Here is a 21,358-nt window from a genome sequence, read left to right on the forward strand (position 1 = left end):
GGACGGGCAGCGAGCGCGGAGCAGCGGCTCCTCCCCCGCCACACCCGGTGCGGCAGGAAGAGGAACAGCCGCGCCCAAGTCCCGGCCGGGCCCGGAGCAGCGCAGCGCCATGGCGGCGGAGGAGGCGGACGGGCTGGCCATGTCCCGGCCACACTATGGCTGTGAGTATCGGCCTGCGGGGGCCGCGCGGCCGCCAAGAAGCGACCTGCCCGGCGACGCCCTGCCCGGCCAGCGCAGTCCGGCCCTCCAGCGGCCGGTGCCGGAGTGGAGGCTGGGGCGCCGCCGGCCCGGGGGGCTGCGGGACCGCGGCTCTGGGACTTGTCCGAGGGGGCGGTTGGGCCGCGGCCGCTCTGCGGGGGCTGAGCGCCGTGGGCGCGGGAGCTCGTCCGGGCTCGACGTCCCTCCCCGCGCGTTAGGGAAGAGCAGGGGGCCAGGCGGTAGCCGGGCAGTGCTGGGGCGTCTCCCGGCTCTCCCGCCGTCGTCTCCCGCAGGCGGGCTCCGCGCCTCGCCCAAGATGTCCGCCGCGGGCGGGGCAGCGCGGGGCGGGGCCGTGGTCGCTGCCTCCTTCCTTCCCACGTCCTGCGGCGGCCACCCGCGACTTACCGGGCGGAACGCGCGTTGCGATCGGACTCCTCCGCCTCCCTGTCACAGCCGGGCTGTGCAGCGGGAGGCCGAAATGCGCGCTCGCTTGTGCTGCGGCACCACGTCAGAAATGAGCGGAGGCGGGAGAAGCGCGGGGCGGGACGGGCGGGACGGCAGGTGCGGGCGGGGGCGGGGCCGGGCGCTGCGCGGAGGCACGGAAGGATGGAGCTGGGGAGGGGCTGTGCCCGGCTCCTGGGCACGTGCCCGGCGGCGGGCGCTGCGCTGCGGTTTGGGACAGTTTCCAGCTCTTGCAGCTTTGTGAGGGGTCGGAGTAATGAGAAGTACGCGTTTGTGGGGCTCCAGGCTGATTTCTGTGTGACCCTTTGCAGTTTGAACCACGATCTGGTGTGATCTGCAGTGCTGCAGTTGATGGGTCATCACTTTTGTGTATTTGTTGAAGGCGTGTAAGCTAACCTTGGATTAGTAATGGCATGAGACGTTTCCTATTTGTCAAGTTGGTCCACAAAACCTAAAAAGTTGTTTGTTTTTTTTTCCTTACATGAGAGCATGGCTAAGGTATTGAGCTCTAAGACTGGGAAGAGTGGGTTTTGTCACTGGGGCTTCCAACACACAGAACCTGAAAGATTTAGGCATACACAGGTCCTCAGATTGTTCCGAAGACGGCAGGCAGGCTGTGGACCTGAATTATTCCCTTCCAGATGAGGACTGCAAGTAGCATTCCCATCTTTTTTTAGAGATGGACTGTAAAGATATAGAAGGCATCACGTGATGTGAATGTATGTTGTTGCCTTTCTTTAATCTTTGACTGCCAAAATCAGAGGACAGATGGAGACACGTGGCCACTGATGTGCTTTTGAGGAAAAGAAGGGCAAAGCTAGAAGATGGAAGAAGTTGGATCACAGTTAAATTAAGGAATCGGAAGGAGGGAAGATGCAAGCTTATGTGACAAGACAGGGGGAATAAGGAAACAGGGTCTTTTCTGTTGCTTGTAGAGAAGAGATATATTTGTTCCTTCATTTTATGAATCATATAAAACCTGCGATGAGTTTCAGTGGGAAAGGTCAGGTCTGATTTTTGGTGTCCCTGTTCAGCTATATGCAATATTCAAACACCTGAGAATTTGTTTTGACTATTTGCAGCGGTCTTGGATAATGAGAGATTAACAGCGGAGGAAATGGACGAAAGGCGACGGCAGAATGTGGCCTATGAATACCTGTGTCATCTGGAAGAAGCAAAGAGGTAAGAATAAGTGGGTTTGAAACTGCTGGTGCTTTAATGGAGTTGTGTTTGCTAAGGAGAATAACTTGGATGTCGCTTACCTCTTGCCTGTGTTTCTTAGTAGCTATATAGATTCATTTTTAAAAACAAACAAAACACAAAACAAAGGAAAAAACAAAACACAGAAAACCCACAAACAAAGAAAACTCCCATCCGACCCCTGATGTGCTTTTCTAACATGTTCTTAAAGATATTTTGTGACAAGGACTCTGGAGCTCCAGTGCTCACAGCACTGACAGGTTCTGTTATCTGACTTGGTGCAGTGTTACCTCTCTGCGCATCAATGGACATGAAGAAGTCATTGTTCTTGTCCTCTTAACTGCAGACCTTTTACAAATTTAAATTATAACAGTGTATTTCCCTTGCACTTCTCTTCAACTGAAAACCCAATTTGTGCATATTTCTCTGTGGTCCTGTTTAATAGAGCTGTAGTGCTTTTCCCTGGGTTGTTCCGACTTCTCTGTACTCACTCCACGTCTTTCCAGAACTGCTGCCGAAACAGAAAAAAGTTTCCAACAGGGGCATTAACATGCCTGCTCATGGGAGCACAAGGATTATCTTGTGTACCCTGATAGATATGCTAGTGTTGTACATTATGGCATGGTATCTACGTTTTCATAATGGTATGATGTAGAGTTTTGCTGAGTTGCCACCTTTTCCTTGAAGGTCTGCTGCTGGAATTGGTTCTTCATCCTGTGTTTGTACAGCCTGTTGTGTTTTCCCGCGTGTGTTACCTTTCACTTGATCTTCCTGAATTTGATTTTTCTTGACCTTTGTTTAATATATTGAAATAATTTTGATCTTATTTCTGTCCTCTAGCATGTGTGTAACTTTTTTTGTCATCTCCGTGTTTAATAACCATGCTGTATTTCTTCATTCAGACAATTAATGAAAAGTATGATCAGAACGCAGTAGATGCTATATATCTGCTATTAAAGGAAAAAGAACCAATATTAAAAATGAATGCATAAAGTCTTACTGTTGGTATTTTAAAAATCTTTTTGCAAACATTCAGTCCTCTGTGCTGTACGTGGAGAGTAGGAATGAGACAGACCAGTTTGTCAGCTGCTTCCCTTCATGACAGTTGGGTCTTTTCATGCCTTTGTATAAATTGAATATTTTACTTGAAATTTAAAATGTGTTGTTGAAGCTGACATTGAGACCAAAGACTGGTTTCCAAGAACAAAATTAAAGAAAAGAGGTGGGGTGGTGTGTGTGTTGGTGACTCCCCGGCCCCTACACTTGACAGTCAGGCTGGTGCTCCAGTTCACGTTTTGTAATGAGTCAGGAAATGGATCGTGAGCGTTTTGTAATTAGTCGGAAATAGATTGTGAGCTTAGACTTTCCTTGTTCCCACAAATATCTAGGCAAACTGGCTGATGTGTGTGCCACAGAAAATAGCCTCTGGAGCAGCAGAAAAGTATGGACTGTGTGTAAAAACATGTTCTCAATAGCCATCAGCGTGTTTTGTCGTGGCTCACTGAGTACTTCAGTCTGCCTTTGCCCCTCAAAGATGATACAGGTTAAGAGCCAGAAACCTTTCTCTTCCACTTGCTGGGTGATCAGTTTTGGGTAAGTCTGTGTAAGACTTCCCCAGCAAGACCAGACGCGTTCTGCTGGAGTGATTTTAATTGGGAGCAAATGCTGAGTTTGTACAAGTTCACTCCTGGCGGAGTATAAAGGAGGACCTGATTCCAGGATTTTAATAGTTTGTGCTGCCTTACCAAGAATGTATAGTATATTTTTGAAGGGGCAGGGAGCACTGAAGTTTATGCTGTAGTCTTTCAGATGCTTCATAACAATCACCTCTACCATAGAGTCACAGAGGCTGCTTAGTTACTAGCAGGTAATAATTTTCTGTCCATATGGATTTGGATGAGGTTTGAAGTAATAAGAAAAACCTGACTATGTGTCAAAGTAACTCCTTCCATTTGAATCTGAAATCTTTAGGCTCAGACGCGGGGCGGCAGGAGAGGCTGGTCACTATTGCATGCTGGAAAAGAGCTGAAGATGGAATTATTAGTTCTATTTAGAAAACATCTGCAGTAATTTAGTCAGTAGTGTGTAATGTAGAACCAAAGATCGTGTTCCTATTATTGATGAGCTCTGCAGACAGATGGGAAGCAGCCTGAGACTGCTGAATGTCTGGTTTGCTGGTGTTTTATTTCAAAAGTACAACTCCTTCTTGGAGATCCTTTATTTTCTAATTTTAGAATGAGGCCTTTTTTTTTAAAAAAAAAAAATAATAATAATATTGAAGTATGATTGGATTTTTGTAGTTGCAGAGTAAAGAGAGTTGTTAGTTCATTCGTGAGTTGTTGTATTTGGAGATGTATTTGTGTGTGAGTAGCCTCAATATCTTGATGTATAATCCAAGTCACGCGATCACAGGAACCGGCATTTGGCTGAAAATGATGTGTATAATTCCCAGCAAACCTGGCTTCTCTAGGTCGGGTGAGTGGGCCAGGAAGACACGCGTCGACATAGCAGAACTTACTCTTATGTGTCATAAACAGGATTCCTCTTTTTATTCCAGGTTAATCAATACTTTTAAATTCATTTCGTTGTATTGCCATTTTATTCTCACTTGTAAATTGGGTCAGGTACTGATTTTTGGGTTGGTTGTTGGTTTGTGGGGGTGGGGTTGTTTTCGGTTGGTTTTGTGTGTTGTGGTGTTGTGCGTGTGGTTTTGCAATTTTTGTTGGTTTTTCTGCTTCTGTCAGGTACGAGTCCCATTTTAGATTGTAATCCATGAATATTCATAGGTAATGTTTTATTAGCAATAGTTGTATGCTGACGTAGCTGCTGTTCAGCTCTCACGCCTCCATCTGGGGTTCTCCCCAGCTCCCGTTTGGACCTGAGCAGACGTTGCTCTGCAGTTCTGGGCTGTTCCGTCCATGGACCCGTGCGGCTGGCAGGGAGTGGCTGCCCGGGCTGGAAATGGTTGGAATGCACATTCAGAACTGTATTTTTCTGAGAAGTGGGTGGAGGGAGGTGGGGGAGGACAGGGCTGGAGCCCCATCATCTTTGCCTCACTCTGAATGCTTTTTTTATGACTCACTGGAAATAGTAATGAAAGGCAGGCCAGGAGAGAAACAGCTGTTTGCACAAAATTCAGTTCGGAGACCAGGGGTTTGCTGTTGGACAGTGGTTTCTGAAGGAATACTGTATGTGTAATGCAAGAAGAGAGCAGCCCAAAATAGCCACAGTGAGTAGTTGTCACATAACAGTTCTTGATGATCGGGTACTGGGGAGGTCTTACAACCCTTATTTGCAAGAAATCAACTTAGTTTTGAGGTATGGTAACTTTAGTGATATTCTACCTTCCAAGCATTTAAGCCTGTTTAGTTTCTAATGGTAAGTGATCACAGCAATTAGCTTTGGTAGCAGAATGGTTGAATGTGCCTTGAAAAAGATTTTTGCATATGTGCTAATTAAGTTCCTCATTTGAAAGTTCTTCAGGACTGATCTTTTTGGCAAATATGGCAAATGTGATGGGATCCCCATCAGCAAGAGGAGCTCAGGTGTTGTTACCAGTTGTTGGCAGTGTTTGAAAAGGAACAAAGAGGAACCTCGTATTTACTTTGAGGTGGGGGGAAGGAATATTGATATGGTCTTTGGTTCAGCTGCATGTTGCCAGGGAAAAATCTGGCCTGTGTTGCTCACTAATCATTTGCTTTCTGGTATCCTTGAGCTGAAATTGTCTCTGTGCATGAGAAGAATGTTTCCGAGACCCTTTAGCTGTGGGCAGTTCTCATTTTCCCAGCTCTTCATTTGAGGTGCCTTGTCTTCCTGCACAAACTACTGAAATGCATTTAAATTTCCACCATCTTCTCTGGAGGAGAACACTCGTGATAAATTTATCTTGCTCTGTTGTTGTTTCTTCTCTGAGAGATCTTTTATTTTCTTGGATGATTCCTTGATTTGTTCAGAGTTGGTAGGATGAGTTATTTCAGATACAGGTTTTTGTTTAGGGTTTTTGGGTGGCTGTCTAATGCCCTTGCTCAGGACGTTGTCTGCAAGTTTTCTCTTCTGATCCTCTGCGGGAATGTGCCAAGTCTGTGACTGTAACTGAACTAAAAGTGTTGGAGATAGATATGTATAGGCAACAATCTGCTGGAGTGTGAGATCCCTCTTCTTTTGATAAAATGAACAGTATGATTTGCCAAAAAAATGCCATGCCTGTGCTGCTGGCAGTACTGAGTAGTGCCAAAGTTTTGAAACCATAGCTTCATATATTCTTTTAGATGGGTTATCCAGATACTGTCGGGAAAGAAAAAGGTGCTGCCCTTTCTGTCTGGCCGCTTTTCTCCCCTGTCATGTCCACGAGTGTTTTCCTTGCCAGCTGGTAGGGAATTACAGGGGAAGGGCTGTCTGGGTGTGGGTGGGAGCACCTGGATGTGGAGGCGCTATGTGCAGCTGTGGGATTGACACGTGTTTGAGTGCCTGGATTAGCAGCTGGTCGTTGAGACCCCAGCACGTTTGCATTCAGTTGCATGAGACACCCTTTGTAGACAGAGCACCCTGAACAAATCCCGCTGGGTCATGGGGGTGGCACAGGACAGAGGCTGTTGCCAGCTGGAAAAGGGTGTGAGAAGGCCCGTCTGCAATCTGTAAGTCTGCCTGTGGTTGCCCACTGGGGACGAGCCTGGGAAGTGCAAGGAGAGCCGACAAGCGGTGCCCTTCACCTCCCGTGCTGGGGCAGCGGGTCCCGCACCTGGTGCTGGTTTTTGGGCTGGGTGTGACGGCCCATTGCTGGGCGGGCAGCTGGAACATCTGCTGGTTCCTGGACGGACTCCTTGGGCACCAAATACTTTCTGATGCTTGTGAGTATGAGATTGAGCAAAATGAGTTTTGTTTTCATTTTTTATGTTAAATACAATCAGCTTCCCACTTCTGTAGTCTGGCGTGTTCTACTATGTTGTTGGGACAAGGGTCAAACTGCATTCCCTGCTTGACTGTCGCCGTACAGGTTCAGTAGACACTGGCCTTAGACCTAATTTGAATGCAAGAGCTTTTCCTTTTCTGGGGCAGGTGCCAAAGATTTAAATTTCTATTTCAGCTTGTTAGATTTCTCAGAACTATCTGAGTTGAAATTGGAATTAACAATGTTGTTTTTGATAGAGAACTAAAGAAGATAATTACAAACTAATGAACAGTCAAAATATGCTTTCGGAAACGGATCTATCTCCACAGAATGTTTCAAATTACAATTCTGGTTGTTTTGTGGTAGTTACTGGTGTAATTTTGATATTAATAAAGGTACGTGACTTAATACTGATTTCCGCAGGGCCCCGTGTGGTTGCAGATGTACCTCCATGGAGGAGCTCAGGGGCTGCCCCGGCGCTGTCTCTGGGTGCTGATCGTGTCTCCCAGCTGTCGCTGTCACCGCTGTGGCAGGGGCTCGCCCCTCCCCACCCCATGGATTTCCATTTGTTATCTGAAGAGTGGGATTCTGAATACTGTTCATGCGTTCCTGTAGCTCGGACACCTGCTGTCCGGAATGTGTCCCTTGGTCTGCGTTTGGGAGCCTGGTTTCTGTGGGACATCCTGTTGGGCAGAGGATGGTCATGCTTGAAACGGCATGCGTCAGTGCAGGACACTGGACGGGATGGGGAAAGACGGTGATTTGTTATGCAAATACCGACCATGAGGATGAGCAAGCCTGGTGCGTGTTTGGGAAAGGGAGACGGGTTTTTTTTCTTGAGATTTTGTTCTGAGCAGAATTCTCGGTGTTCTGAAAGTCTGTGCATGATGTGATTTGTCATTTTTGCAGTGTGAACCCAATGGCTGCTCAGCAGCGCTCACCGGCTCGTTTCCAGCTCCTGGTGAGCGGTGACGCTGCGATCACTGAAACTCTGTTTGACAGAGGGCTCTGCCCTCTGCTCCCTGTGTTTTTTTTTCTATCCACCAGATTCTTGCCAAATTTTCCTGTTACAGCAGCTGCATGAATAGGATGTTTTCGCAACCTCTATTGCTTGAGGAAGATGAGATCATTCACTGCATGTCAGAAATCCTTTGAAGCAAACTGCTCTCCACTAAAATACAAGTCCTTTTCAACACAGGGACAGGTATATTACATTACAGGTCCTTGTTTTTCTAAATGTAGATATGCAGGAATTGTGAAACTAGCTAATTAACTGCCCAAAACTGAAGTCTGTGAACGTTTTTGGGTCTTTGCTACAGCTGTTTTCCTTTTTGGCTCTGGTAGATCAGGTGCAAATTTTCCATTTATTTTCTTGTGGACAAACCTGTTATTCTAACTTTCACTTGCCCTTCATACAACTGAAAGGAGAAGAGAGAAACTTTGCAGTCTTTCCCCAAGAACTCCTTTAAAGTATTAAAAAAGCCTGTACATCAGCAATATACGCTGGGACAGCTTTTTTTTAATGTGACTTTTATATCAATGTTATGACATTTGATGGAATTAGACTGTAAAGGTATTCACTGCTGATTTTTTTAAGGCTCCAGATGGTGAGAGATCAGCCAAAATCTAGGTGGATCAGTCACTCCAATGGATTAAAATTTGTGTGTGTTTTCCAATAAGAGTTTTTCCTGCTTCAGCTTCTGTAGCTTCTAGCTGTTGTTCTTATTGTCATTGTCCAGTTGGGACTCCTGCTCTTGTAAACATTCTATTTCTATTAGTACTGATTAAGAGTGATTAAATATTCTCTAATAGTCATTTTGCTGACCTGGCAAAAGTCATGTGTTCTTCTCCCTGCACGGAAGGTGGGACGTTCTCTGTCTCTGTCGGGGCTGAACCCGCTCCTGGGGCAGAGGAGCCTCCAGGACACAGGGGACGCAGCTGGGACAGAGCAAGGGGTTGATCTTGTGTAGCTGTGCCCGATATTGCAGCTTTTCTCTCTGTGCAGTTTTACCGTCTGTGCTCAGCCAGTTGTGCCTGTCCCTGTGTCCTGCCAGGGCGTTGCTCTGGTTGCCTCTCTTTGGTTTCCCCTCTCTAGTTTCCTTTTCCCAGTACCTCAAATTCGAGCTTGTTTTAATTTTCAACACGTTATTTAGCTGTGTCATAAGCAATAATTTTATCACTTGCTGATTGCTGCTGTCAGTTGGCCAAGAACAGTAGCTTTGATCAAGTCCTGTTCCGTATCTTCCTCAAATAAGGTTCCTCCTCAAGATTGTTTCTTTTACCCCCAGCTGGTGTAAAGCTGCTGCCTTTCCCTCTGTTTATTGCCTTCTGCAGCAGTGTGTACTGTCCTCCACTGGATTTCAGAGTGACGAGGTAGGGTGGCTGGTTTTGTGTTTGGTGTGTGGTTTTCAATGTCTTTTTTTTTTAGTATGCATTCTTTGTGCAGTGCCCATCTTTGATTTTTGTTGTCTTGCATGTTTTATTGCATGATGTGGGCTGTCTGGGGCAAGGGATGGCTTGGACAATAACCTGCTGAAGCACAATGAATTGTTTGTCTATAAATGGGGTTTCTCTGTACCACAGTAAGTAATAATTTCCTTGTTTGACTGCTCTAGAGGACCATTTTATGTGTATGGTGGGTGGGAGGAATTTCAGAGGTCTCCGGTTGTGGTGGGTTGACCTTGCCTGGCTGCCAGGTGCCCACCAAGACACTCTCTCATTCCTCCTCAGCTGCACAGGGGAGAGACAATAAGACACATTTTGCATATTGTGGGGTTTGAAGGAACGAAGTGTATTAGGTTGGTGCAAAAGTAATTGCAGTTTTTGCGTTGTTGAAATTTGCCATTTTATATTAGAATACATTCTTAAATAAATGTGGTTATGATACACATGCTTAATGCACTTCTCTCACTTTTTTTGCTACTAACATTACTTGCTGTTTATTTGATATTTTAGACTATGGAAATGATGTTAGACAAAAAAGCAAAATAGAGTTATTTTCTTATTCGAGTTCAAAATGGGTTGTAAAGCAGCAGAGACAACTTGCAACATCAGCAGCACATTTGGTGCAGGAACTGCTCATGGACACACAGCAAAGGAGACAAGAACCTTGATGACGGGGATCATGGTGACAACAACCAAACAAGAGTGACCATCGAACTGATCCTCTTACAACTACAGAAGTTGCCGAAGAACTTGATGTGGACCATTTGACAGTCGTTCGGCGTTTGAAGCACATTGGGAAGGCAAAAAAGCTCAGTGAGTGCCTCGTGAGCTGACCGAAAAGTCAAAAAATTGTCGTTCTGAAATGTCATCTTCTCTTACTCTACGCAACAAAAACAAACCATTTCTAGATCTGATTGTGACGTGTGACAAGCAGTGGATTTTATATGACAGTCGGCGATGACCAGCTCTGTGGTTGGACCAGAAGAACGTCCAGAGCGCTTCCCAAAGCCAAACTTGCACCAGAAGAAGGTCACGGTCGCTGTTTGCTGCTCTGCTGCCGCTCTGATCCACCGCAGCTTTCTGAACCCCAGTGAAACCATCACATCCCAGACGTGCGTTCAGCAAATCGATGGGACGCACCAAAAACCACAACGCCTGCGGCATCGGCCAGCAGAAAGGGCCTGATCCTGCTCCACGACAGTGCCCAAATGCACGTCACACAACCGACACCTCCAAAGCTGAACAAATGGAGCTACAGAGTTCTGCCTCATCCACCATATTCACCTGACCTCTCACCAGCCAACTAACAGTACTTCAACATCGCAACAACTTTTTGCAGGGAAAATGCTTCCGCAACAGCAGGATGCAGAAGATGCTTTCCAAGAGTTCATTGAATGCTGAAGCATGATTTTTATGGTATAGGAATGAACAAACTTATTTCTTGTTGGTGAAAATGTGTTAATTGTAACGGTTCATATTTTCATTAATAAAGATGTGTTCCAGCCTAATTATAATGATTTAAAAATGATGGTCTGAAACTGCAGTTACTTTTGCACCAAGCTAACAAGATGTACTTTCCGTTTGTATGTGCATATAGCAATAGACAATGGGTGAATACCCATAGGATTACTTTGAAAGTGCAAAAAGATCATCTTGTTTAAAAAATTTGTGCCCACAGTGTGTGAATGCACATGACGATCACATCCTGAAGATGTTTGAAGAATAGTTTTGGGCAATTAGCCTACCTGTTTGATGGTTATGAGGAGATGTGTAAGACAGTGTAGCTGTGTGTAAGACAGTCAAACTGTGTTAGTAGAGCGCAGGTTTAGGCAGGCTGATTTTGCTAATTAAAATATGTTGGCATAGTATATAGTGTTACGGAGAGTGGAGGATAATATCATATGCGCCTATAAAGAGAAGCAGGCTCTGAGCTCGTCAGGTCTCCCTCCGTGTTGTCCCAAAGCAGCGCTCTGTACCTGGTGTGCAAGCAGCTGAACACACAGTCAAGGCACCGTTTTATTATGAGACTGCACGAAGTTGGGTACTAGGTGGTAAAACCACAAAGCTAACACAGCTTTCTCCCAGTACTTACATAATCTATATTTTCAATTTTGGTTAGTACCTCTATTACCTTTAGTAATTTACATGTGGTTCACAATCATTTTCTTGTGCTATGCATGCTCATGGGTGAGGGTATTCAGTTGGGCAGGGATCTTCATGCCTGTGGGTGTAATTTTTAGTATCATAATGAGCTAAGTTCATCCAAAGGACACTCTGTCTGACAGTCTCAATATATATGTTAAATAAATTCAACTGATTATGCATATTCCGGGATGTACAAACTGCAAGGACAGGAGCGCCCGATCAGGAGTTCTTCAAATCACTCTCTGTGTGAGGAGCAGACTGACCTGGTGACTGGTCCACTGCTTACATACCCTTAGGTCAGTAACTGCTGACAGGATTAGTTCTCTTAGTGTTCCTGTGGACAACTGAACTCCAGCCAACACTTGGCATTGGTACCAGAGTCTGATAGGAGTGATGCTGATTATCCTTTAGCATCCTGTGTCAGTGTTATGTACTTTATCTTCTTAGGAATCTCAAAGGCTGCAAGTACTGACGTGTTGCTCTGGAGGCCAGCGCGGTGGAAGTGACCACCGGGGCAGAACCAGAGGGTGTGTTGGGCCGCACTCTGGTCTCACAGTTGGAAAATGTCACTGACCGGTCTGTGTACAAAAGGAAGAGCCTTTGTCTGGAAATTCTAGGCCAGCCGAAGATTAGAAAAAGTTATTTCTGGCCTCTGCAAATAAAGAATTTTACTTTGAAGTCACTACTGCTTACTGATGACCAAGAAGTGAACTTTCCTCACTGGTTGATAAAGATCACTTTTTTTTGACTGTTAATGACTTCTGTGTTTTCTATGCCATGTTATTTTTTTTCTTTTTGTGCTGGAACATATGGCATGGTATTCCTGTCATGGAATTAGCAGTAGTTTTGCCCTTTTTTTTTTTAATTGTCTGCTCTACTATTTTTCTTTATTAAATTGAGTATTCTTGCAACAACTTCTAGACAGATGGATTGCTAGTTGTTCTTCCTCAGGCTTATCTGTAAGCAGTCTGAGAGGAAAAGAGAGACTTTTTTTCTTTGCCATATTTTTTCCATAGTCTTGGGGTTAACTAGACTTTTGACATTTTTGTGAGTGTAAGAGCAAAATGTTTGCTGTGTGATCAGTGTTAAGATTCTACCATGTCTAAACTCCAGGGCTGTGATACTGTTGAAAAATAACACCTATGTGTAACTCGTTTATTCTCCCTGAATACAGCAGTATCAAGGGGTTGTGACCAGTTGGCAGCTGAGGTGACTGATGTTTTTTCCAGTCCTTGCTAATGGAGCGGTGTTTCCTTTGAAAATGCGAGGGCAGCATTACTTGAGGTTGGCTGCCTGGCAATACCCAGTGTTGGGTTTTTACTGTGGTGTCTTCTCAGGGAAGGCCTCAATTGCAGCTGATGGCAGTAGCTGCTCGTGGATATTCAAGGGTGTTTTTCTAGGAGGGGGCTTCTGCATTTCATAGCCATAGGACTGACTGATGAGAAAGGTGCAATTACTACTTTAATTTGAGCTAGCTTCAGTAAAATTGGAGGGTGTCCAACATTACCTATGCAGTCATGTAATGAAACTTGAAGAATTAATTTGGGGCTAAAAATTTATCGTTCTGTGCTGGTGAGAGGGAGTGTAGTGGAATCTGCTGAAGCAGTGAAAAATAACTGAAGGTTTCTGTCAAAAGCTTATTGGTGGCATACTGTTCTAGTGCCTGGTGTCCAAAGCGGACAGGGTTGCTGCCCATCAACCAGGTTCCTCCACCCCTTTCCCCACCACCACCTGAGAAATATTTTCTTCTTGTTCATCTGGAAATTCTACATTTCTCTCTGCCTTTTAAGAATTACGGGTGTAAATATTAGTATGTGAGGCTTTAAATGTAAAAGGGACTGCGTAATACTTTTTGAAAATGTTGCTTTGTCCTCTGGCTTAGACAGTGGTTAAGCAACGCCACAGTAAGGGCGAGCGGTATTATATGCAAATTGCCTTAGTTTTGTAGTTACAGTAACACCCACTTAGGAACCTGTTGAAACAGGTATGAGTACATTGAGGCAGCTTGTGTTGTAATTACAGGCTATTTATCTTACTTTATGGAGATGCTTAAGCAGAAGCTGCTGCCTTTGTCCTTCAGTAAGGCGTTAAATGATTTGTCTGCATGTCCCTTCTGCTTTCATTTTACATCTTCCTAGGTTGAACAAGGTGGGTGGGACTTTGGTTGCCCCGTGAGGTTCTTGGGAGGGCATTACGAACCCGACTGCTAGCATTGGGACTGCTCCAGGGTCTGAGGAGCTGTGTCCCCCAGGAGGCTGTGGTTGCAATGACCCAGGGCACACCAGTGATTTACAGTGATTTATAATGATGTTTCAGTGATTTACAGAGGGCCGTGGCTGCTGCGAAGGCCAGGGAAGGGGTTGCTGGTGTGGCAGGCAGGAGCTGGACTGGATCTCAGAGGTCCTGTGAGGTGGGGTGGACCCAGCACAGGAGATGCAGCTGTGTGGGACAGGGAAGAGCGTGGTCTGAACAGCAGCGTTTCACTTGCTTTACAGGATCTTTTGGGTAACGGTCCAGAATTTTTAAACTTATCTCATGTTTTCTAGAACTAGAAGTTCAAGAACTGAATTTCAGAGACAAAAGTAGCAAAACCCAGGAGAGTACTAGTTTGCAGAAAAATTAGTTTCTTTTGGTAGCTTGTGTGTAGAAGTTGGTCAGGTGTTCCCAGAAACCTTTTCCTTCCTGGTAAACTCCACTCCTTTTTGCTTTTCCAGGCTCCCTGTCCTGGTTTGGGTTGCAAGCCTCCTTTGTCTTGGGCTGAGGGTAATGGTGTCTCATTTGGGATTTAAAATGCTCTCCCAGTTTCACTGTGATCCACAATTCTTTATTTGCAGTAGAGGCTTCATTGAGAACATTCCATTCAAGAAGCTGTGACAACCAACTTGGTTTTTAATCCCCTTAGGAGAGTGTTTGCATTCCTATTTATAAAACTAACCTGAGGAAATATGACAGTCTAAGTCACAAAACACTGTATTTATGTCACATTAGAAAGGGAAGTATGATAGTAAGTCCCTTACTGTAGGAGACTGTTGAGAAGCTGATGCTTTCCAGGCTAAACGAGGCTCAAATTAGCATCTTCCTGTATTTTTCCTATACTTTTTCCACTTCAAATTTGTTACTTACCATTTAAGTGCACTTTACCTGAAATACTAAATACAAGGTCCATGAGACTTTCTTAGATTATTAATACTGTTTCACTTGGAGTGGAAGGACTGAGCCTCCTTTGCCTTGTGGAAGCTTCTCTAGTATAGGGTGTTTTGATTTATGTCTTATTTGGAACTCTTCTGACATGTATTCTGTGCCACCTGTGACTTGTATGTGTCCTGAGTTGATACCTTCTGCCCTTCCATCCCTTTACTGCATAAAATTTGCAAGCTGTTCCCATTGTATACTGAACTCCTGTCAAAACTTGTTGAACTGGTTTGCTTTCTGTAAATTGTACTTTGACTCAGTTCCTTACTCCCTTAACATGTCCTTCGGGTTGTATTTGTTTTCTGTACCTTACAGGCTTTGCATAAACAGGTTTTCTATTGTTTTCCCAAGTTAGATGGCAAGGATCTCAAAGACAAGATGGGAAAGAATGTGTCTGTGCATCATCTGGTGTTTGGTGGATCACTGGTGACTGTCTTGTGTGTGAACAGAGGATACAAAGGAGGGCCACAAAGATGATCTGACTGCTGGAGAAGTCACCCTGTGAGGAAGCACTGAGGAAGCCAGGTCTTTTCATCTTGGAGAAGGAGAAGAGAAAAGAAGGAGAAGAGAAAAGAAGGAGAAGAGAAAAGAAGGAGAAGAGAAAAGAAGGAGAAGAGAAAAGAAGGAGAAGAGAAAAGAAGGAGAAGAGAAAAGAAGGAGAAGAGAAAAGAAGGAGAGAGGAGAGGAGAGGAGAGGAGAGGAGAGGAGAGGAGAGGAGAGGAGAGGAGAGGAGAGGAGAGGAGAGGAGAGGAGAGGAGAGGAGAGGAGAGGAGAGGAGAGGAGAGGAGAGGAGAGGAGAGGAGAGGAGAGGAGAGGAGAGGAGAGAGAAGGGAAGGCTAGGCTAGGCTAGGCTCAGGGGGAACCTCATCATAGTTTTCTAGTACTTAAATGGCAGCTACCAGGAGTACAGCAGCTCTGTCTTCACCAGGATCCATGTGGAGAGGCTGAGGGGCAATAAGTGCAAGTTGCACTGGGAAAGGTTTCGTCTTGATAGAAGAAAGAAATTTTTTTTGCAGTAAGAACAATCAACCACTGTAACAACCTCCCCAGGAATGTGGTAGAGTCCCTACCACTGGAGATACTCAAGATGCAACTAGACAGGGTGCTGGGTAATCTCATCTGGGCTCCTTCTCCCATGGGAAGCTGGACCAGATGGTGTTTCAAGGTCTCTTCCAACTTGCAATGTTCTGTGATTCTGTGAATAAACTGGGCAGTGGGGCTCATTACATTTCCAGTCAGCTGCTATCAAAGGGCACATAAATCAGTCCTCTGACTTCCTGCAGATCTTTAGGAAAGTGAGTAGAACCCACAGAGAGTCTGTGAGATAGAGGCTTGGAAATGTGATTTTTATATATCTTTCCGAACAGTGTTTTAGGTGCCTCTCCAAAACATGATCTCTGCAGAGCACCCACTCTTTGGGCAGTGGGGAGGGAAGTTTTTCTGCCTGTGCCCCATCCCTATGTGGTGTTGCAGTGTCCCATTTCAAGTACACTTTCTTAAGCAGTGCAGGTCACACACCTGAGGGATGGGATCCATCCAGAGGGACCTAGACAAGCTGGAGAAGTGGGACCATGTGAACCTCATGAGGTTCAGGGAGGCCACAAGGTCCTGCAGCAGGGTTGGGGCAACCCCGGTATCGGTATAGGCTGGGGACGAAGAGATGGAGAGCAGCCCCACAGAGAAAGGCTTGGGGGTGCTGGGGGATGAAAGACGGGCCATGGGCTGGCAGTGTGCGTTTGCAGCCCAGACAGTCAGTTGTGTCCTGGGCTGCATCCCCAGCGCCGTGGGCAGCAGGCTTGGCGGGAAATCTGCACCCCTGCCCTGCTCTGGTGAGACCCCCCTGCAGTGCTGGTCCAGCTCTGGGTCCCCAGCACAGGACAGACCTGGGCCTGCTGGAGAAGGACCAGAGGAGCCCCAGAAATGACCCGAGGCTGGAACCGCTCTGCTGGGAGAACAGGCTGAGACAGTTGGCGTGTTCAGCTGGAGAAGCTCCGGGGAGACTTTATTGCGGCCTTTCCGGACCTGAAAGGGCTGGATAAGAAAGATGGGGACAGACTTTTGAGCAGGGCCTGTTGTGACAGGAGAGGGGTGTCATGGTTTTAAACTGAAAGAGGGGACATTCAGACCAGACATGAGGAAGGAATTATTGCCCCTGGGGTGGTGAGAGTCCGGCCCAGGTTGCCCAGAGAGGCCCACTCATTTTTGTGTAAAGTTTGTCTCAGCCATTCCAACCAGCTGCTCATTTGCTGATTGAAACTTTCTGCACGCAGAGCTTTTGTAATCTAGACATTCAGAGAAGAGACTATGATTGCCATGTTGCACATTTTGTAGAGTTTTGTGAGATGTTAGTTAGGAAATTTATTCTAGTTTTGGTGATTGGGAAGGACTAGAAGGCAGTGAGAGAGCTGGAGAATAAGAAGCCAGCAGAAGCTGGAAGAATCTGGTGTGTTGCCTTTTTCCTGCAGAAAACCACTCCCTGTTGTGGGAGGGTGTCAGCAGGAACATAAAACTGTTTAGTGCCGTTGATTTTTGTGAGCGTTAGTTCCTGAGAAATGTGTAGTTTCCGTTTTCTCTTCCGACTCCTTCCAGGCTCTCCTGGAGTCTCCACTGCTGTCTCTACTGGAGATGCTGGTTGCTGAGCTGTTTCTGTGATGTGGCAACCTCGCTGAAAAACTTTGTTGCACCTTTGTCTTGCTTGTGTTAACTTTACAAAGGTGTCACCTCTGCTGCCGGGAGCTGTAGAGAAGCCAAATGAGGAAAAGCCTTTCCGGGGCAAAGGGGTTTGGTCTTAAAATTGAGTAGTTGTCTCCATTCAGGTGGAAGAATCAGCTGAACTGAGATTTGGGGACTGTAATAGTGGCTGATTGTAGGAACTTTATGATGAGCAGCTATGGAATGTTAGTGAGTTTTTTTTTCTCTTGAAATAACTTCACATTTTTCTATGTTATCCAGAGAGGAATGCAGGTACTGAAAACAATCCAGATAACCTGTGAAAAAGCGGTGAGATGAAGCTGTTTGAAAACCCCTATTGACTCATGAGTATTCTTTCAACAATGAGGCTGTCAGTAACTGTCTGCAGCACAATCCACAAATTGGAAAACAGCATCAGGGATTAGGTCTTTAAAAAAAACCTCAAACAGATGTGCAAGGGGGATGAATTAAAAATTTGAGGACTTAGGCTCCATTTGCTCTACAGTGAGTTTTTAGGTGCTCTTGGCTGTAGGCATCTGAATCACTACAGCTGATTATAACGTGTGTTAATAGAAAGGCCATTTGAAGATTAGTGACGGCTGAGCTGAATAGATGTGTTTGAATTACCTTGAAGCAAATGCAGAATTAGAGCAAAGAACAAAGCACTAGTGTTACGCTTTTTTGTTGGTTTAAGAACACTGCCTTGTTTATCTTGACAGATGTCTACCTAATGTACTATGAGACCACGTTGTATACCAACGTTTCAAGTAGAGAGAGATGGAGAAGTAATAGATTCAGACATGAAAGCCTGAATGGCATTCCCCTTGAGTTTGGGTAGCACAGAGGTACATTCATCTGAAGTGGATGTTTCAGCAGGCATTGTGTTTATGGCGACAGACATGAAAATGGACGGGCTGTGGCAGAGTAGCAGACTGGCCCTGTGGCAGGGCAAAAATGTAAACCTTGGAGTTTACGTTAAGAAATTTATCTGAGACTACATATCTGCACTAGTCAAAGTTTTCTTTGACTGTTAAAATATTGCAGTCTGTGAGATTATGTTTATGATACTTTTGTAAATAACTATAAAGAAATCATCACATATTATTTTCTCATTATGGTCAGAAAGAACAGTCATTCCCTCTGACATCATCTGAGATATTGCAGGTTGAATAATTTTCAGCTCTTTTTGTTGAGTCTTGCATGCTGGACTGAACATTGGTTGTTCAGAAATGGATTCGTGTGTAGTTCATATGGCCCTGCATAGACTTGGTGCTGTTGATCAGACAAGGTGGAGCTGATGTCAGTGTGTTGTCTGATTTCAGTCTGCTACCAAAGGGCTGCCCAAGCACGAAGCTGCTTCTCAGACTTGGTTTCAACAAACTGCATGTATAACTGACTGTACTCCATTGTTCAGGCTTCTCACTGTGAACTATTGACTTAACTAATAAAAAATTCTTCCCTATCCTGCTCTGCAGTTTGAAAAAATGCAGACCACTGAGACAAGGTCAGTGTCATCAGAGCTGTATATGAAAGAACAGTCGTGCCTGACTCTACCGTTCCCCTTCATATACACCCACAACAACAGTAGGTCCTAGAGCCTTAAACTTTGAGTTCATTATGTCAACTGTACTCATTACACATTTTTCTGTGTCACAGTTGTCTTTCAGGATACAATCCCCAGTCTGTAGATAAGCTAGATCAATAATATTTAACCATGTCTAAAGCCTCGGTTATTTGAATAGTCCTGTTCTTACTCAAGCTGTGACCACCCGTGTGCTAATTATAGGTTACAGTTGCTGATGTTGGTATTATCCTCTAATTCTTCAATTTTGTCAGCCTCAGTTTTTGTGTTTATTTAATGGAAGACTGGAAGGGGGGCATAGCATGTGTCTGTGCCAGAATGCATTAGAAACAGCACCGTTCGTGAAGCCCCATGGAAACACTGCTTGGAGATGCTTGTTAGCTCTTAGTGTATATGAGCTGGTTTTTGTATGTATGTACAGTGCTTGATTTTAATCAGAATATTGTGAGGCTTGGAGCCTCGTACCTCATGGATGTGATATGTCTGCAGTTTTAGTTGGTGAACAAAGCCACATATTTTTACAGGTGTGTTTTTCAGGACTACTTTCTGTGAAATTGTGTTAATTTACTGCCGTTATTAATTTAATCTGTTATCATTTGCATCCAGTACAGAGTTTTCCTGTTACTTTGCTGGATTAATATGGAGCTAAATAGTTCACAATTATGTATGCATCTGAAAGAGTGTTTAGAATAGTAAAATTCTGTTCACTGGGTTCAAGCAGGATCCTGTCTTTAAGATCAGTCCCAGCAACATGGACTCATCATCCCTGTGAGCCAAATCACTGACCTTGCTTGTGTTACACTGTTAGCTCTGGTGTATAATATTGGCTACTGCTGTTCTGAGCCACTCTTGTCTGGAAGGCAAACTTCTGTGATCCTTATTGATCCACGCCTCATCCATCCCCTAAGAGCTTTAGGGTTCAGCTGCAAGTGAGGCACGATGAAAAGGAGACGCTTTAGGAGTGGCCCATGGCCCTGCAGCTCCTCTTCAGAGAAAGAGCAGCCGGGAGCACGTTGTGTGTGGGAGAAGCCGCCCAGCTGAGCTTGCAGTACCAGCGCCTGGGGGCTCCGTGCAGAAGAAATGTCGAGGTGCACCTCTGTTTGAGAACAGGGACTCTTCAAAAGTATTTGCTGTTGTAACCTTTGTTTTTGTCATCAGGATCTGTGATAACATTAAATGAGATGGAAGGAAAAAAGTCAAGGGAAAATCAGGTGTTATGAGGAGAGGAATGCTTGTTCCAGTATTCTCCTGCTGTTCTTGAAATGTATAGTAAGGTGGGAGAAAACATATAGGTCGGGAAGGGAGACTTAATGATGACATTTCAGGGCCTCTCTGAGATCAACTGAGAGAGCTTGAATAAATGGTACAAAGTCATGAAATCACTAGCCAATACTTAATGAGAGCAAAGAGATGCTTGTGAGATAAGCTTGTACTCAAGAGAAAGATTTAAGTTGGTTAAAAAGACAGGTTGGCCGCTGTGTCCAGACCAGTACCAGCTGTATCATGGGCTGAAGGAGAAACAAGGTGGTGAGGTGGTACCTTGATTACTTGTGAAACTCTGGCTACTGAAATCCATACTTCTCCATAACATTTTGTCTGGAGCGTTACTGACCAGCGTTTCAATGACACTGATTGTGTCATAGTGCTGTACCTGCTTCCCACCCCCAATGCTGAGTAAATATGCTAGAGTATGACAGTAGTAGCAGCGTGAAACTTGTTTAGCGTGGGGTTGTGTTCACACCTTGGAGATATACTCAGGTAACCAACTTTGTTCTCCTTGCTCTTCCAGGTGGATGGAGGCCTGTCTGAATGAGGAGCTGCCTCCCACGACAGAGCTGGAAGAAGGACTGAGAAACGGAGTCTACCTGGCCAAACTGGGAAACTTCTTCTCCCCTAAAGTGGTTTCAGTGAAGAAAATATATGATAGGGAACAAACTAGATACAAGGTGAGACCTATTGGCCATAGATACTGCTTTAGGTAGACATCTAAAGTAGGAAAATGTGCACATGGAGGTACTGTGAGCAAGTAATTAGAAGGTTAGTTTATATTAGTATTACCTGAAAAACTCCACTGTCACCCTAGAACAATGGTTAATTGGGGCAGGGGAAGACTCAGCTTTGTATCTGAGCTTGTACTTATGTGAAAGAACTTTCATAAACAGGCACTATAATTGTATAGAGAAGACTTCTGTTTTCTTTTCTGTAAGGGTATTGTTTTCCCTCTCTGTGTCAATGAACTTCCCTGCTGTTCCTGGCAGCTGTGATATTTTGTTTCTTACTGTCCCCCCCACCTTGTTCCTGCCTATTTTTATTTCAGGCGACTGGTCTGCACTTCAGGCACACAGATAATGTTATCCAGTGGCTGAATGCCATGGCTGAGATTGGTCTCCCCAAGGTAATTTCTGTGTTCCACGTACATCTCAGAAAATCTTTACATTCCACGGAAGCATTTGCTATTGTACAAAAATCAGCAGACTTCATCTAGTTAATTCTTCATCTACTAGATTTGCATCCCTATTGTCGTGGTTTAACTCCAGCCAGCAACTAAGCACCAC

The 21,358-nt window shown here is 45.0% G+C and overlaps 1 protein-coding gene across 1 annotated transcript in view; it reads left to right on the forward strand.

Moving 5' to 3' along the window:
* The window catches only part of IQGAP1 (IQ motif containing GTPase activating protein 1), a 60,327-nt gene continuing 38,969 nt past the window's right edge, over positions 1-21,358 (forward strand). The window contains exons 1-4 of the mRNA XM_065076877.1: positions 1-161; positions 1,743-1,842; positions 20,593-20,749; positions 21,121-21,198. Of these exons, the coding sequence (XP_064932949.1) occupies positions 110-161; positions 1,743-1,842; positions 20,593-20,749; positions 21,121-21,198 (387 nt within the window). The 5' untranslated portion in view covers positions 1-109. The remainder of the gene's footprint in view (positions 162-1,742; positions 1,843-20,592; positions 20,750-21,120; positions 21,199-21,358) is intronic.

The sequence above is a fragment of the Columba livia genome, chromosome 11 (assembly GCF_036013475.1).
Source record: "Columba livia isolate bColLiv1 breed racing homer chromosome 11, bColLiv1.pat.W.v2, whole genome shotgun sequence".
Taxonomy (NCBI): Eukaryota; Metazoa; Chordata; class Aves; order Columbiformes; family Columbidae; genus Columba; species Columba livia.